The sequence below is a fragment of the Meriones unguiculatus genome, chromosome 18 (genome assembly GCF_030254825.1).
Source record: "Meriones unguiculatus strain TT.TT164.6M chromosome 18, Bangor_MerUng_6.1, whole genome shotgun sequence".
In the NCBI taxonomy this organism is placed as follows: Eukaryota; Metazoa; Chordata; class Mammalia; order Rodentia; family Muridae; genus Meriones; species Meriones unguiculatus.
Window position 1 is genome coordinate 63375296 of NC_083365.1, and position 19583 is coordinate 63394878.

General features: G+C 38.5%; 1 protein-coding gene across 1 annotated transcript in view; it reads right to left on the minus strand.

The window, feature by feature from the left end:
- LOC110565027 (contactin-associated protein like 5-1-like) overlaps window positions 1–19583 on the minus strand; it is a 703043-nt gene that overhangs the window by 316784 nt on the left and 366676 nt on the right. Inside the window, exon 7 of the mRNA XM_060371632.1 lies at window positions 2448–2591. Coding sequence (XP_060227615.1) covers window positions 2448–2591 — 144 coding nt within the window. The remainder of the gene's footprint in view (window positions 1–2447; window positions 2592–19583) is intronic.

A 19583-nucleotide genomic window follows, 5' to 3' on the forward strand; every position in this document is an offset into this window, starting at 1 on the left:
GCTGGATTCTATTATTATAAAGTAGACAAAAAAAATGAAAACTTTTTAGCAGGCTTAATCTATTCACTGAAGAGAGCAAATTTTAGAACTTGTTACAGCACCAGGAAAAAAATGGAAGAGAACCGAGCATCAGCAGGAGGGAAAATGCAAAGCCCTGAGCTGACTACAAGTGATGAGCTGCTGTAGTCTTAGAGAAAGTGTGGATGGAACTGACCAGGAATGACATGCTTTGAAAGAAGCAAGGAAAGCTACATAGAAAAATAATTAGGTGAAAGGTGAGAAGATTTTTTTGAGACTTATGACCTCAGAAATCATGTGGAGAAATCTGCCATTTGGATTTTTCTTATGCAAACACACCTACAGAGGGCATGGACATTTTAAATGTGCTGAATTATGGGGATTCATAAAAGAGAGTAATTGTAGTTTCTCATTGCTTAACCGCATATTGTTGTGACAAAGTTAGAGAGTTACATTTTCCCTAATCACATGCCTCAGACCTATTCTTGAAAGTTGGTTTCTTACACATTACAGAGACATGTTATGTTTTCTAAGACTGTGTCCAGGCAACACATGGAATCACGAATATAGACATGCCTTCCTTTGTCTTCATACTTCTGTCAGATAACTAGGGCTTCTTGTACCTTTAATTCAAATTTTCTTAATACTTTTTGTGATTTTTATACAGGTATAATATAATCTCATGACTCTTCTCTTCTTACTTCCCCTACACCCTCACCAGCTCTGATGCTTTACTACAAATATATTTCCTATATTCATGACTTTTAGCCTCGCTTTTTGTTTCACAGAGCTCAGCTGAGACAATGTATGTGAGCATGTGTTTGGAATTATCCACTGTTCTGGCAGGCTCACCTGGTTAACACTGTGCCCTCCTCCTATCCCCAAATCTGTGAGTTGCCAACAGTACAGTTGTGGTAGCCAAATCCCATATACATATTTCAAATACAAAAGTGATTAGGAGATAGGATATTTACATATTTGTGAGTGTCAGTGTCAAAGTCACCCTTCTTCACTGAACTTCTCACAATGTCCCTGGACACTCTAAATTTTCTTCTTTGGTCACTTGCCTGAATATCAGACTTTGATACTTTTGAGTTCCAGGGATCATTGGAAGGAATAGAAAAGTTCCTTTCCTCCATCATTGTTCCTCAATGTGTGTGTTTGTATATATGCATGTGGCTGTGTGTAAACATGTATGAAAGTGGATGCACATGTGTGTACACATGTTCTTGAAGAGGCCAGAGGTCAACCTATAATAACATTTCCTCAGTTGTTTATGTAGTTTTGTGAGACAGGTTCCTTCACCAGTTAGGCTAAACTGCTGGCCAGCAAGCCCCAGAAATCAGATTATCTTCTTAGTGCAGGATTGTGAGAACATGCCTCTCTGCCTTTCTTTCACTATTAGTATGAATATACATTGTATACGTATATGCCTTATGTGTATATGTGCATGTGAGGACACACTGGCACACATGTGATACAGAACACATGGAAGTCAAAGGAAAATGTTTGAGAGTTAATTTTCTCCTACCTTGTTTGACATAGGGCCAGTTCTCTCACTCTACTGGGTGGATTCCCAGAATCAAAGTCAGGATATCAACCTTTGCAGAAAGTCCTTCTACCCAGCAATCCATTTCACTAACCCTAAACATCTTCCTTCTATTCTCACATTGGGATTTTGTACATGCCATATCCCTGACTAGAAGACCTTTCTCTCTGCCTGGAATTATCTGCAAGTCACTTGCTCTTCAAAGTCAGAGACAGAAATTTCAGAGCCTTATGTAGCAAAGGCTGGCCTCAGAGCAACTGTGTAATGGAGCATTACTTAAAATTTGGATCTGCCTGCTTTCACCTCCCATGTTCTAGGATTACAAGCATGCAGCACCATGATAATTGAGCTTTGAGTATACAATATTTCCTATCAGCTCACATATTTGAATGCTTAGCATCCAGGAGGTACTCCCGTTTAGGAAGGTTGTGTAACCTTAAAGATGTGAGACTTAGCTGTGGGTTGGTCACTGACAGAGGGCCTAGGGCTTTTATAACCTGGCCACAAGTTCTGTTCACTCTCCTGTTTAAGTAGGATGTCACCAATGAGCCTCCTACATCTACAGCCATTTCTTCTCTATCTTAACGATATATATTCACTCATACTATAAGCCAGAATAAACCTTCCTACTTTAAATTGTTTCTTGTCAAGCAAGTTATAAAATTAACTAAAACTTCTATTTTGTGTTGTGAGATAGAACCCAGGCTTTCTTGCATGCCAAACATTCACTCTTCCAACTGAACTACATACCCAGCCTTGGCTGATGAAAATCCTAAATGCATAAGATAAACATAGTGTGAAGAGGTACAGGGGTAGAGTACCAAGATCAAGACTTATCCAAAGTCCACAAACCACTAGCTAACAGAGATAGCAGACTTACCACAGAGTAGATCTGATGTTTTCGTCTTTTAGCCAAGTCAATTATGTTCACTCCATTGTAGTAAAGGTTTTCAATACAGCCATGGAAGTTTTTCTTTAAAAAGGTCCCGGGTTTGCCTGGTACTGGAATTCCTCCAAAACTGAGCTTTATAGTGGAAGAAATAAAAATCAACATTTAGTTACAAGCTCTAAAGAAGTAGGAATGTAAGAGAATAAGTACATTTCTCTAGATTTAATCATATGTGTGAGCCAAGCGGCTTTTGGAAGCACAGATGCCACTTGATTACTCTTTTAAAAGATCCTGATTAGCCCATGTAAAATTATCTGTAACTGCTTCCCTCCTAAGGACTTACTTCACAAAACCATTTTCATTTCTTTAGTAAAAAATTTTTAATACTAAATAAATAGTAATTTACAGAGAAAAAAATGAGAAAAGAAAAAAAATTTCACCATCTTTATCTGTAGCACAGCAGTAGAGGGGACACAGCCTTAAAAAATAAACGAACTTAAGGAATGAAACAAACTATTACTCACCCACAGCAAAACCTAGTTCTAAAACCCATGTTACCCAAACAGCTTAGATGCATAGGGTTGTTCCCCAACTGTTATCTATAAGGATTAAAGATTGAAATAATGCAAAGTGTCCTATGGATTTAAGAAGCAATTAAGAATCAGTATCATAAAACTATTAGCATGACCATTATTAACACTTTATCGCAAAATAGGAAATAAATGGAATTTTGATTGGGAAGCACAAGAATTATAATTGGTTGTGAAGTTTGGTTTTAGCATTGCAAAAATTGTACACACAATGGCCAGGAGATGGTCAGTGGGTAAGAGTACTAGCCATGCAGGCTCAATGACCCAAGTTTGATTCCTACAACTATTGTTGAAACAAAACAAAACAAACAAATAAAAAACATAAAACAGCAACAGCATCAAAATATCAAGCAAATTGAGGTAGCCTGCTAGCCTGCATCTGTGATCCAAGCAGTACTCTGAATAGATGGTAGGCTAGAACAGGAAAATGATCCAGAAACTCACCATCTGTTAATCAGGAGTCCACACTGCAGAAGCTAAAGAAAGAGAGACTGAGCCTCAAGGTGAAAAGTAAACAACTAGTGAAAGTTGTCCTCTCACCTCCACAGGCATGACATGGCATGTACACAACACACACACAGACACACACACACAGAGAAACACAGAAACACACACACACCTACAAAGTTGAGATACAGGAGTACATTTTAGTGGCAGATGTCTGGGATGATTACAGGATGCTAGTTTTGTTTACTATGTATATTTTCTGTAAATTAAAACAATAATTTGTGATGGATATAGTAAAGAATAAAATATCTGTTGGGAATACTGCTCTTGCTGTGCAAGATAAGGGGGTAGTGACTACCTTCTCATTTGCCTCACACTCATTAATCAGTAACCAAGCTTTCCCCATTGCTTTGAAATGTCATATTACCTAGGACTCCTTTCTTCTTTGCATCTCTTTCTTCCTGTTCTTCTCTGTATACCCCCTCTCTCTCCTCCCTCTCCTGTCTCCTCTTTCTCTCTTCTCTTTCATCTGTCTCCGCTATGTCTTCCCCATCTGCCTTTCTATCTCTCCTCTCTCTTGAATGGCAGGCATGGCAGGCAGAGCCTGGGAGCTGAACTTAACCTAATTCACCTTATGATCAAAACGGAGGCTGAAAAACAAAATGGCTGCTGTTATGTTAAAGATGAAAACAGGTGTTAACAGAGGATGTTAACAGAGTAGCTACAGTTATGCTAAGAACTAAATAGGTCTCAAAGGAGGGGGTATAAGTTTAAGCAGCTTAGACTTAAACACCATCATTAATCAGATGTGAAGAATTGAGCCTAAACTATTTTTAATAACTTTCAAAGAAATTTTATATATTTTTACTATAATGGGACTGTATTCTGTTTATTACTTTTTCTTCAGATTTACTTTCTAAAAGTAATTATAATGCTTTCAGGCATTTTTAAATTTGAAGTGGTTCTTTTTCTATAAACATATTTGTGTGTGCCTTTTTTAGGGAATTTCTTTGGATTTGGAGTATATGATCATAGGATATGCACAAAGCACTTTACTTTTCAATTTTATTTTATTTTTCTGATCAAAAGTTCCTAAGACTTGGCCAAAATATTTTAAAGAACTTGAACCAATGATTACATAGACCTTTGTAGAATTAAGTAACTTTCTTTTTTCTAGTTACACAAAGCAGTGATTCTGACTTCTTATTTGAGAAAAATTTTTTCCACACATGCTGTATATTGCTTATTTATTTTTTCATTATTGACATATTGTAAGTAAGAATGAAATGTAATTTTATTCTTTGCTATTTTTTTCAAAAATGAACATTATAGCACCTAAAAAGCATTGTGTTTATACTATAAGTTGAATTGTGGCACAAAGTCTTAAGTTCTCAGACTCACTGTGAACTTATTGAAGGACTCTGTATTTTATTTGCCTAAAAATGGAGATTAACACATTTTTAAGTAGGAAATCAACTTGAGCTTTAATTTCTTTGTTAAAGTCTAGATTTGTCTGATATTAAATAAGGAATCCATGTTTGTAAATCTTGGAAAAGATTAAAAATCTCCCATGTAAAATATTGATAATATATTAACAAAGGCATTTAAAATTTTTTTTAATTAATTAATTAATTTTTATTTTTTACAATTTATTCACTTTGTATCCTGACTCCTTCCCTCATCTCCTCCCAGTCACAGCCTTCCTCCTTTTTCCCCTCCTATCCCAGTCCCCAGTCCACTGAAAGAAAAAGCCCTTCTCCCCTGAAATCTGACACTACGCTATCAATTCTTATCAGGACTCCTTGGATCTACTTCCTAGGTGGCCTGGCAAGGCCACACCACCAGAGGGAAGTGAATAAAGAGCAGAACACCAAGTTGATGTCAGAAAAGGAACTTCTGCTGCCCTTGCTGGGGAACCCATATGGAGACTGAGCTGCCTATGGGCTACATCAGAGCAGGGGGTCTAGGTTTTCTCCATTCATGGGTATTGGTTGGTGCATCACTCTCTACAGGGCCTCCTGGGCCCATATTCTGTTGCTTTGTTGGTCTCCTTGTGCAGATCCTGTCCTCTCCGGGTCCTTCTGTCTTCCCTCCCCTTCTTCTATAAGATGCCCAGTGCTCTACCCAAAGTTTGGCTGTGAGTCTCTGCATCTGCTTTGACACACTGTTCAGTGGAGCTTTTCATAGTTAATCTATGGTAGACTCCCAATCTGTTCCCTCTCTTCTACTGCTTCTGGTTTCTATGCTATTTGCCCTTCTGAATGAGATTTAAGCATCATCCCCAGGGTCCCCCTTGTTGTTTAACTTCTCTAGGTCTGTAGATTTGAGTATGGTTATCCTATATTACATGGTTAATACCCATTTATAAGTGAGAACATAGCATGTGTGACTTTCTAGTTCTGGGTTACCTCACTCACGATGATCTTTTCTAGTTCCATCCATTTGCTTACAAATTTCAAGGTATTCTTGTTTTGATAGCTTAATAATATTCCATTGTGTGAATGTAACACAATTTTTGTATCCATTCTTAAGTTGAGAGACATCTAGGTTGTTTCCATTTCTGAATATTATGAACAAAGCTGCTATGAACATAGTTGAGCAAATGTCCTTGTTGAATAGTTGAGTATCTTTCAGATATATGCCCAGGAGTGGTAGATCTGGGTCTTGAGGTAGGGCTATTCCCAATGTTCTGAGAAAGAGCCAGATTGATTTCTTTCTTTTTTTTTTTTTTCAATGCAGTTTATTCAAGAACCTTGAACAATCATCTGACCCTGGGGAAAGCCAGCCCACAGCTTAAATAGCCTCTGGGTAGCCAACCCAGACGTGCCACGTGGGCAATGCAGATAGGTCCACATACATGGAAGCAAGCCAGATCCTCAGCCTTAGCCAAATATGGAATTGTTCGTGACAGAGAGCACTCATCATCAGGAAGGTGGAAGGCGGAAACCAGCTCCTTCTTTAAGGCGCGGCATTACGCAGCTCTCTACAGTTCCCCTTTTTTGTTTTAGATGCATCAGGCAAGAGTAGAGGTGTGATCTCTGATATTAGAAATAAATTGGGACTTTGTACTGATGTTCATTTAGGTGTCATCCACCCAAAGAGCATCAGACCCGTCCCATACCTTTTTCTCAGAGGCGGGACCTGGGGCATCAACCCGCATGCAACCAGACATGCTCTTCTCTGGGTCGAAAGCAGCTGACCCTGAGGGCAGTGCTTAGCCTTGCATCCTGAGCGTAACATTTTAGCTTTTTATGGTAGCCAACCATGCTTGGGGAGACTGTCCTGCTTCAATGGCTGTAAAGGCCTGAATGATCATGGCTGCATTACGCTGTTGTGAGACTCTAATCTTGCATATATACCACAGGCAAACCAAGGAGACCAACACCAGAAGGCCTGCTAACGCTCCCATGCCTGCCCATTCCTTCAGATGATTCATGGTTGCAGCAATCCATGATGATAATCCTGTGGCTAGTCCAGATTGATTTCTTATGCAGTTGCAAAGTTTGCACTTCCAACAGCAGTGGAGAAGGGTTCCCCTTTCTTTACATCCTTTCTACCATGTGTTGTCACTTGAGTTTTTGTCTTAGCCATTCTGATGGTTGTAAGATGGAATCTTAGAACCATTTTTATTTGCATTTCTTTTTCCAGCAATCTGTTGAGCCCTCTAGTGTCACAAACAAGCTGCGATGGAAGAATTGCCCTCCTTGATGTTAAATGCATGAAGCTCCAAAACCTTCTTTTTATTTCCTTTGACCGTATTACTCTTCTTTTGTCTCATTCCTGCCCTTTTTCCTGATCTTTGATGCTACTTTCATGTTAGTGAATTTTCTCATGTACTAAATTTTTTGCTAGGTCAGTTTAGATGTGGATTGCGAAGTTACCACTTTTGATGTTTTTCAAAATATGTGACTATTTTTTCCTGCCTTTGATCTGATAGTCAATTTAGTGATGGAAAGTCTCCAAAAACTGGTATAAGCTATTGTCTTCTTTTCCACTCTCCTCTGAAAGGTAACCAAGCTGGGCTTTACCAAGCCCACTAATTACGTGAAAATGTCATAGCTATCAGAAGGGGCAGCCCTTCTTTGAAAGGCAGACAAAGTTGATGAGTTTCTGGCATTAGAAAACAATGCCAGAACTCCTTGATTGAGTAAATAAAATAAAATGAGCTAGTGATGAGACAACACTATATTATATAATGCAGGTTTAATAGGAGCAGTGAAGGAGTGGGAGGAAAAAGGGCAGCGTGCTCTGGGAGGTGGGGAAAAGAGATGGAGCAGGAAGGCAAAAAAGGCAAAAAGGGATTGCAGAACCCAGTTGTTTGGATTATACAGTGGCAGTCCTCTGGGAGAAAAGCCCCACCCCTAGGTAGAGGGTCTTTTATGGAAGCTAGTTTCTGCAGCAGGTAGGGACTTTAACAACCCAGCCTTTTGTTGATAATAAATAGATAATGGGCAAAGAATTTTTTTCTGGCTACTCCTGGCTGACATTAGGGATGTTGGTTTGAGAGAGTGAGGCAAAAAGCTGGAATGTTGGCTAAATCCCAAAAACAAGCTGTTCTATTTGCTGTCCAAAATATGTGAGGCCATCTGAAGCTAGGAAACTTCAGGTCCAGCTGATGCAGTCTGTAGGATTTAGACCTGAGAACCTGAGTTCTGGATGGAGCTCTTGAGGAAACAGGATGCCAGAGCATATATATGTTAGAGACAGAAGATAAATTTTAGGAGTTTAACTTTTAGGCCCTTGGTATTGGTAGTTAGAGGAGGGGAGTCCCAAAACTAGGGGAGGAATTCCATCCTCAGGAACAGGTAGGCTGGGAAACATGCTGTTGATAGACATTACCTATCAGGAGCATGACATGTGGATTCCAGTGGATCTCCTAAAGCTTACAAGACTCTTTATAAATTTACAAAAAGAAACAAATCGGCTTGAGAGACAATTTAAAACCTGATTAATGTTAAAGCTATGAACAGTCTTAACACAAAACCAATAGGATAGTGAGAGGAAGAGTTTTTATATACTTAAAATTACTTTCTTATCATCAACCTTAAAACACATTCTAAAACCCTCAAACACTTTATCAGAAGCCCAGACCTTATATAAACTGTACATTTTTGAGAGGGCAGGTGAAGCCATAGTTTCAACTGATCTTCAAACCCATCAGAGAATTGGGACAGATAAATAACCTCAGAAAGCATAATCCAAGTGACCTATTTATTAACTAATATGACAGAAGCTTACCCATTATACAGACATCTTTCCCATTAGGCTGCTATGGTGCCAGTGGCGCTTATGGGAACATGTCGTAGGGTAGCATTGCAGCATTAGTCTTCGAGTGCTGGGCCCAGCAAATCTGAGAGGCCTTTCCTGTGGAAGAGGAATTTGGGAGAGTGACTGACCTTATTTTGTTTAGTCAAAACAAGGCAGTCAGCTCTCCAGTTCAGTCAGGGCCTGAGCAGCAGAGCAGTTGGGGTAGTCCTCCCCAGTATCACAGTATCCAGGTGGAGTCATCTGTCCTTGTGCCCAAAATCTTCCTGGAAGCCTTGGGTCACCACTCTAAGCTGAGGTCTCTGTCATATTAAGCTTTTTATTAAGTGTTTAAATCTACTATTCTGCAGATTTTCTGACAAGTTTGAGGACCACGATCTATTAAGTGTAGCTGAGACAACATGGTGCAAACTGAGTCACCTAGAAGAAGGAAACCTAAATTAAGAAAATACCTCCATCAGAGTAGCTTATATGAAGTCCCTGGGGGAACTTTCCCAAACCAATTAATAATTGGTTTGAGAGGGCCAAGACCATTGTGGCCAGTGCTAGCTTTGGTTAAGTGGTCCTGGGCTACAGGAGACAGCAAGCTGATCAGGCCATGGGAAAGGATCCTGGAAGCAGTACTCTTCTATAGTCTCTGCTTATGTTCCTCACTTTACTTCGTATCTAGAAGTATTAACAATATAGAATAAACCCTTTCCTCTTCAATAGGTTTTGGTCATGGTATTTATCACAGCAATAGAATGAAAACTGGAGTAATGTTCCAAGGATGGGACTCAGATCACCATTTTCAAAAGGCAAATGCTTTTCGAACTGAGCCATTTCTCCTGTGGGCCACTTGAAACTTCAGGAGGAACAGCCTGACCTAAACATTTGGAATTCAGATATGGTGGATATCATTAGAAATAAAACCAGAAATCTCAATTTTCTGATGAAATTTGTATTTTTAAGCATTGACTTGAATTCAAATGCCTGCAACTTCCACTCTGTGATAATGGACTCCAACCTCAAATTTGTGAGCCCTGAATAAGTTACCCAGGTCACAGTATCATATCACTGCAATGGGAAGTAACTAAAGGGGACAGGGTTCCCCTTTATCCTGGCGCTTGCCAAATCAGCAAGATTGACTGACAAGTGAGTCCCAGGGTTCCAAATATTGCTGCCACCACCAACACTTAGATTATAAATATGTGCCACAGCATCAACACTTTTGATGAGTCCTCACACATAAATGACAAGCATCTTACTGACTGAGCTACCTTCTCAGCTCAATCCTGGTTTTAAGAAAACTCAAAGTTACATAGCCTAAGTATGCTATCAGCCCACCAGCCTTACCTGGTAGTTGGCCACATTGCCCTAGACACAGACAATGAACAAGTGCATGCTCTTTAAAAGCTGAATACACCCCTTAAAGAGAAAAAAAAAGGAAGGCAAAGCAGAGTAACAGATGCTGAAAGTGAGTTCAAGTGGCAGCTTTACCACAGGCACTGTTTTCCATGTGTGACTGGATCTTGCACTTGAGAATAGGTTCAGACCAGAGCAATAGTAATGCCTGTGGCTCCTCCTGGTAAATGAGTATATGAGCATCTTCCAAAGACTAACATACCACAAAGGATGAACCAGTCAAATCAGTCTAATATAAATTTTACCAGTGTTGCCTCTCTATATCAGTCACTAGAAAATATCTACATAAACAAACAAATAAACCAACCAACAAACAAAAAAGTTTACTTCAGTGTTCTCCACATGCAGAGAGGACAAGGCCTCCTGCTCAGGGAATATCCTGCTTGTTAGGAACAGTGCTCACAGGCCAGGAGAGAACACCACAAATGTGTCACTAGTCGTTTCTGCCATGGCCTTTTTATCAAGTCTTTACTTAAAAATGTGATGCCACTATCAACAGCAACACTGTTCTTTCTTCCCATCTCTTATTCTGATGATAGGAGTGAGCTGTTTATAGAATGGACAGAGCTGTGAATGGTGCAGTGTGAGTTTGAAAGCAATTTGATCATGTAAGGAGAGCTGACTACATTTTATTGAATAAATCCTTTGCTTGATTTGTAACTCTTTAAATATTTAGATTTCAGCATGTGGCTCTCTATTTGTATTCTTGCTCCAGGCTCTGTGTAGGTCTGAGAGAGCCTGGCTAATTTTCTATTATTTTATTGATGACTACAGTAATTCAGTCAGTCTCCAAATGTCTAATTAGCCACCTCCACTAGAAGTGGAAAGCTAATTAAGCCATGCAATCAATATTCTAACAGAGACTTGGATAAAACAAGAAAATATGTTATCAGTAGCTTCTGTAAATACTGATAAAAATAAGGATTCCAAACTTGGAGACTGGGTTCTTTGAGTTTAGCTGCTTTTGAAGGAGAACAGGAAAATCACAGCAACCCTGACACAGACAGCCAATCAAGCCAGCCTGAGTACCTTAGATAATAGAAAAGAAATTAACAGATATAAATGAAACATTTGGCGAAGAGGCTGAGTGGTTGAGCACTCACTTAACATGCATAAAGCCTTGGATTCCAATTCCAGCATGAAAGAACAACAAAGGGAGGAAGGATGGGTTTTGGGTATAATACCAAAACTAAAACTTTAGTCAATATTTCATGTAATTTGCTTATTTTTAATACATATTAAGATGTGTATATTCCTGTGTGCATGTGAGTCCTCATGGATATGTGAGGACATTCGTATGGCAGCCAGAGATCCACACTGGATGTTTTTCTCCTGCTCTCCTTCTAGCTTACTTATTTATTTTAAGACATTTATTATTCAGATAGTTAGCTAGTGTTGGGGGAGATATATACCTGCTAAGCAGCACATGAGAAAGTAGAAAAACACTAAGTTGTTTCTTGCCTTAACCTATATACGACTCAGGGAATAAACACAGGTCAGTAATCCTGGCAGCAAGCACCTTTACCTACTAAACCTGTTGAGATACCAGCCATTCAACTAGTTTATTTTTAATCTTTAGTGATAGAGTCACAGATCCAGGAACTCACTTATTAAGCTGAAATGGCTTTCTAGCAAGCTCTGGGGATATACCTAATTCTGCTTTTCCAGTCCTGAGATTATATACATATATACAAGCCCACGAGGGGCTTTTTATTACTTTTCATAGTTATGAAATTTGATGAAATATAAAATGAGCAGGACTAAAAACTCACAATTTAAAATTGGAAATTAAAAGGAAACACTTACAGAAATCTAAAGTCTTTCTCAGAAAATGCTAAGACCCAGTGCCACCATCTATGCATCTATCTCCAAGTCTATGTCTCTTTCCCTGAGATAGTACCTATGTCTCCTGGTGAATCTTTGAACATCATGTATCTGTGACTCTGAGGCCACAAGAGAAAGAGGACTGAAGATGCTTCCCTCTCCCCGCGTCTCAGATTTTCCTATATAAAAACAGCATGTGTTAGATCTCTTGCAGGGATGAATGGTTAAACAAGTGTGATTTGAATGTCAAACATGCTCAGAGGTTAACGCATTTCTAGGTGGTTTTCCTATTCAGGTAACTTCAAGAACCTTCAAGAAATGGAGTTCTGATAGAGGGAGTACCTAACTTTTAGGATTTATAGCCTGGATCTACTTCATTTCCTCCCAGCTTCTACACTTCATTTCTACACTGCTGATATAGTATGACAACTAGCTTCATGTGCCTGCTGTTGTCCCCTGTGAAGTGGAAATTTTTGGTTTCTTTGAATACTCAGTTTTGTCATGTGATGTTTTGCTGAAGGTTGGCTTGTGAGACAGCGCATTATGTTTTGCTCTGAACTCTGACTTATGAGGGGCATGATTTTGGCCAGCTGAGAACATCCATGGGTGGAGTCTGAGAAAGGAGATATATAGAGGCTCACACACAGTGAGAGATCGCTTTTTGGATCAACATCACTACTTTGATCTTCTTGATTTGACACTTCACTTTGCTGAAGAAGACGTTCCAGAGAACTTCTTGGGCAGTCCAACTGAGTTTTATGGCTTTCACTGACTTGTGCCAATATTCTAAATCCTGTTGCTGCTTGGCATTGGCCCTTAGACTAGACTGCTGGTATCCTGATGGCTGGGTTTGGTAATCTCCTAAAGACCTATCGACCCTAATCAGCAGGAAGTAGATGAAAAAGGAATACAGGCCTTTTCCCTACTAATCTGTTACCTATGATTGTGGGCCATTGGAGGTGAAGTAGAGGTGCTTAAGAACCCTAAATAAAGTAGGCATGGTAAAAACTCTAAGTCTACAAGTGGTGCCCAATGTGACTTAGGCCCAACAGGTAACTTCACTTTTAATGTAGTGGAGGAATCCTCCAGTTTTGAAAGATTGGGGAAAAGCTGAAAACTTGGATGGTTCATTCAATTCTCCAGTGTTAGAAAGGATTGTTGCCTATTCACCTAGGGAGTTTGCAAATAGAGGTTGATGTGTTTGGAAAGCAAAAGGAGCCAGTGAGTGAAGAACAACAGGGTTCAGGTTGGGTGTCTGACACAGGGAATTTCCCACACAGTGAGAGAGGGAAACAAACTAGGCTGGAAGGCACTCTGCCACCATGCTCTGCTCCACACACTTTCACTACCAAGTGCCCAGAGCACCTCCACTAGGCAAAGGGCCAGGAAAAGCAGGAGGTTTTCCAGGGTAATCAGGTTCTTGTTGAGCCAAGCATACCTCCAGAGGTTGCCTAGGCCTCTATAGGCACCATCAGCATTCCCAGTCTTTGTGAAGGATATGTCTGCTAATGATGGTCGTGAAGCTTATATGAGATGATGTAACATCCAATAGACATGCTTGATTTAATATGTTTTAAGGAGTCAGTTTTAAGGTATGGGGTGCATTCTCCATTCCTTAAACAATTATTAACTAATTGGATCATGCAAAACAGATTTATTCCCCAAGATTGGAAGAGTTTGTTGTCAGCTATTCTAGAAGCTGGTCAACAATTGCAATGGTTATTGTGGTGGAGAGATGAAGCCATGAAAATGTAACAACATAATATAGCAAGGGTGATAAGTGTGGTTAAAGTTCAACTGCTTGGTGAAGGCTGTTATGCTGATTTATAAGAGCAAATCTGGTCTGATAATGTCATACTTGAACAATGTGTGTTGCAGATTTAAAAGCATGGGACATGGCTGAAGAGCAAGGGGGGATAAAACTACCTACTTTGCTAAGGTAATACAAGGCTCTGGAGAAGCCTTCACTGAATTCTTACAGACATTAACTTCTATTGTCAATTGAGTAGTACCAGATCCTGAAAACAGAAAGTTGTTGATAAAGATCCCAGTATTTGAAAATTTAAATATTGAATGTAAGACAGAAATTCTACAAATAAGAGCACTTGGAGCCCCAATAGATAAGAGAGACAGCTTATATTGCCTCTAAGGTGAATAATGTCAATATCATTGGACAAGCTGTAGCTAGAAATTTGAGAAATAAAAATGCCTGGTGTTATAATTGCAGTGAATTTGGCCACTTCCAAGGAAATTGTAAGACTGGAACCTTCAGAGACCAAAATAGGAGGCATATTGACTCTGAAGAAAATGATATTCCTGGAAGAGAACAAGCAGTTTCTGGCTGCAATGGAATGAGAAAGTTTCCCAGGTTTTGCACACACTGTGACAAGGGAAAACACTGGTCTAAGTATTAGAAGTCCAAAAGATACATACAAGGTAAACAATTGCCATTGGAAAAAAAAATACAAACTAAGGGTCGTGTCAGCTCCAGGCCCACAATAAACAATGTATCCATCTTCCTTCAGTCAGCCAGGAGAAACTAATTGAACAGGAATAATAAATTTAAGTATTGATGATGCCATGCATGCTATTGAAGGTAGTGGATCTTTGAATCTGGCTGTAGATAAGCCTCTTACACTATCCCCAAATATTGAATGTTATGAGATAACCACTGGTGGTTTTGGTCCTATACCTTCAGGGACAGTAGGAATAATCCTGGGAAGAAGTGGATTAACTTCTCAAGGATTTATTGTACATCCAGGTATCATACACAGAAAATTAAAATCATAGTGTATGTGAAAAAGAGCTAAAAATTAATGCACAAGGTAGAATTTCTCAGCTGTTACTGATTCCTCACATCAAGGGCTAGACTACTCCAGTAGAGAAAAACGGGGGCTTTTTGGAATACTGGAAAATGTGTGTTCTGGCAAATAGTGGTTAATGATCAGAGACACAAACTAGTGATACAAATGAATGGTGCTGAAACAGAAGGTTTGGTGGATACAGGAGCTGATGTCATTATACATTCCCAATCATTTTGGAATCAAGATTGGCCACTTCAGAAGGTTTATAGACAGTTTATAGGAATTGGTAAATCATCACAAATCAGACAAAATGTCCAATGGATTAAACATGTGGCAAACAGGGAAATTGAGACCCTATGTTTCTACATACCCATAAATTTATCAGGAGATGATCATTTACAACAATGGGGTACTCAAATTAATATTCCTGCAATCCCAGGGATAACGAATGAGAAAATTAGTAATAAAATATTAGATGCTACTGGGGAAGATATTAATCAAGAACAATCACAAGCTGTGTCCTTTTTCTAAACACAGGACATCACAAAGATTGAGTTTTTAAATTTATAATAGGAATCACTGCAGAAATATCAGCAGCCTTGCTGATGAAATGGATATTGAACAGACCTGTGTGGCAAGAGCAGTGACCCAGACTTACTCTATCTTTTTAGTTACCTAAATCATGGTCTACAATCATAATTGACTTGAAAGATTGCTTTTTCAGAATACCCTTTCATGAGCAATAAATGGAAAGGTTTGCTTTCTCAGTGCCTACTCTGAAGAATAGTGGTCCAATGAAGAGATACCACAAGGAATATTAAATAGTCCAACTTTAGGTCAAGATTTTGTGCAACAATCATTAGAAATAACTCATACACAATTTTATCAATTCTTTTGTTGAATGCTATTTTGCTGGTCAGTTCTGGTGCAGATAATTTAGAGAAAATGTTTAAAGAAACACAAAGAATCCTGCTAAGTTGGGTTTACAGATTGTTCCAGAAAAAATACTGAGACAATATTCACTTAGTCATTTGGGTTATAAAATCAGTTAAGAAAAATTTTCCCTGAGCAAGGGTAGTAAAAACTGCATGGTGCTGGAATTCTGGAATTGAAACCGGCTGGTGGATCAAAGGAATTGAATAGAAGATACAGAAATAAACGCTCAGACCTATGAATAATCAATTTTTGACAAAGATGCAAAACCATACCATTGAAAAAAGATAGCATCTTCCACAAATGGTACTGGTGTAACTGGATCTCTACCTATAGAAAAATGCAAATAGATCCATACTTAACACCCTGAACAAAATTAAAGTCCAAGTAGATCAACGATCTCAATATAAAAACAGATACACTAAACCTGTTAGAAGAAAAAGTGGGGAAGAGATGGAACTCATTGGCACAGGAGACAACTTCCTGAATAGAACACCAATAGCACAGGCTCTAAGAGCAACAATCAATAGATGGGACCTCATGAAACTGAAAAACTTCTGCAAAGCAAAGGACACTGTCATCAGAAAAAAAATGACAGCCTACAAACTGAAAAAGGATCTTCACCAACCCTATATCTTACAGAGGGCTAATATCCAGAATATATAAAGAACTCAAGAAGTTAAACATCAACAAAGTAATTAAAAATGGGGTACAGAGCTGAACAGAGAATTCTCAGTAAAGGAATGTCGAATGGCAGAGAAACACTTAAAGAAATGTTCGACATCCTTAAACATCAGGGAAATGCGAATCAAAATGATCCTGAGTTTTCACTTTACACCCATCAGAATGGCTAAGATAAACTCAAGTGACAAGACATTCTGGAGAGGATGTGGAGAAAGGGGAGCCCTCCTCCATGGCTGGTGGGAAAGTAAACTTGTACAAATACTTTGGAAATCAATGTGATTCTTTCTCAGAAAATTAGGCTTAGTGCTACCTCAAAATCCAGCTGTACCACTCCCAGGCATATATCCAAAAGATGCTCAAGTACACAACAAAGACATTTGCTTAACCATGTTCATAACAGCTTTATTCATATTAGCCAGAATCTGGAAACAACCCAGATGTCCCTCAGTTGAGGAATGGATACAGAGATTGTGGTACATTTACACAATAGAATACTACTCAGCAATTAAAAACAAAGAAATCCTAAAATGGTGGGAACTAGAAAAGATCATCCTGAGTTAGGTGACCAAGAAGTAGAAAGTTAAACATGGTACATACTCACTTATAAATGGATATTAGTCATATAATATAGGATAAATATACTAATATCTATACTCCAAAAGAAGCTAAACAACAAGGAAGACCCTAGGGAAGTTGTTTAATCCTTGTTCAGAAGGACAAATGTGATAGACATTGGAAGCAGGAGAACACAGGGACAGGACAGAAGCGTACCACAGATGTCCTCTGAAAGACTCTACTGATCGAGGTATTGAAGCAGATGCTGAAGCTCATAGCCAAACTTTGGGCAGAGTGCATTAAATCTTATGAAAGAAGGGGAAGATAAAAGACCTGGGGAAGACTAGAGCTCCACAAGGAGAGCAACAAAACCAAAAAATCTGGACGCAGGAGTGTTTTCTGAGACTGATACTCCAACCAAGGACAATGCATGGAGATAACCTAAACTCTTTGCTCAGATGTAGCCAATGGAAGTTCATTCTCCAAGTGGGTGTCCTAGTAAGAGGAGTAGGGGCTTTCTCTGACATGAACTCAGTGGCTGGCTTTTTGATTACCTCCATCTGGGGGGAGTGCAGCTGTACTAGGTCACAGAGGAAGACAATGCAGCCAGTCCTGATAAGACCTGATAGGCTAGGGTTAGATGGAAGGGGAGGAGGACCTCTCCTGTCAGTGGATTGAGGTGGGGAGGGGTCATGGGAGGAGAAGACCAAGGAGAAAAGGGAGGATGCTACACCTAGGATACAAAGTGAATAAATTGAATAAAAAATAAAAAGAAGATAAAAGACTAATAATCTTCTCACAAATGTATCCAAGAAGATGAAACAATTCTTTGCATGTTACAATATAAAATACATTATGAGGATTCCACATAATCCTAAAGGACAAGCAGTTGTAAAAAGAGCCAATTGTACATTAAAATAGAAGCATATTAAACAAAAAGGGAGAGTAATAAATCCTAGGGACAGACTAAATAATGCTTTGTTAATTCCAAATTTTCTTAATGTTGGTGAAAAAGGAACAGCAGCAGCTGAGAGACACTGGGTTATAAAAATGAAACTGAAGAACTAGGATGTGAGTATTATAAGGATTTGGTAACATTGGAATGGAAACCTGCAATAGTTTCTTTGAGGGGGACGTGGTTAGGCTTATGTATCTACAGAGAATGACAAACTATGATTACCAACAAAATTTATAAAGATTAGATCTGACCAGGGAAAACCTTTTATCACTTAAGACATGTCTTCACAGAGCAAATAGCCCAGGTGGTTCACTATCACAAATTACCTCAATTACTGATTTTTTTTTCCAAAATTTGCATGCATATCATTTTTGAAAGTGCTAGCTCAAAGGTGAGACATCACATAGACTGGATAGATAATCCAGAAAATGGACAGAAAAATATATACAGCTAGCTTTTCTAGGACTTGATCAATATCCCAAGTTTACATAGGGCACCGAAAAGATATCTTTGCCTATACAACTTCTCCATTTCCAAAAGGAGAGGAGGATGTTTTTTGGTCATTTAGTGTGCTAAATTTAAGGTTATTTTGTATTGTATCTTGAGAGAAATTTAAGGCTATTTTGTGTAACTATTGTATATTAATAGAAATTTAAGGTTTGTTGTGTAAATTTGGAATTTTAAAAGCCATTTTGTTTAATTATTGCATATTGATGGAAATTAATGTTATTTTCCCTGACTATTGTTTCCTGTAATGTTCTAGTTTATGGGTCCCATAATTATTTGTATTGTCTTTTGATTGTAATATTTTTTTTGATAAAGAAAATATTTTATTGTTCAAATTATGAACCAAAAAACACTGGGAAGTAAACAAACATGTATATTCAACATGTGCTTGATGGTTATTTATTTATTTATTTATTTATTTATGTAGACAAGTAAGTTTTTTTTGTAATATTAAAGGTAAAAAAATATTTTAAAAAAACAGAGAGGGGGATATGAGATGGAAAACTGTGATTCTGAGCTCAGCCTAGCTTATAAATTAAGGTTTAGGTTGGCCCAAAATGGCTATTACAAAGAGAGACTGTGTACACACAAACACACACACACACACACACACACACACACACATATACACACACACACACGAGATGGTACCATACCAGAAAAAAAAAATAGGACTGTTTAAATTCTTCCTTTGGATGCATTATATGTTATGTATATTTCTGCAGAGCATTCTTGTACTAGGTGTTTAGTTTCTTAAGTTCTTTATATTTTATTTATATTAGCCTTTTGTTGTATGGAGGATTGGTGAAGACCTTTTCAAACTCTATAGACTGCCTTTTGTTTTAGCTATTATGGGTTCGTATGAAGTGTAGAATTGTTCTTTTAGGATCTGTGAAAAATTTTGTTGGTATTTCGATGGGGATTGCATTGACTCTGTAGAGTGCTTTTGGTAAGATGGCCATTTTACTATGTTAACTCTACTGGTCCATGAGTATGGGAGATCTTCCAATGTTCTGTTATCTTCTCCAATTTCTTTCTTTAGAGACTTTAGTTTGTTGTCATATAAGTCTTTGACTTCCTTGGTTAGAGTTACTCCTAGATACTTTATATTATTTGTGGATATTATGAATGGTGTGGTTTCCCTAATAATGCTTTG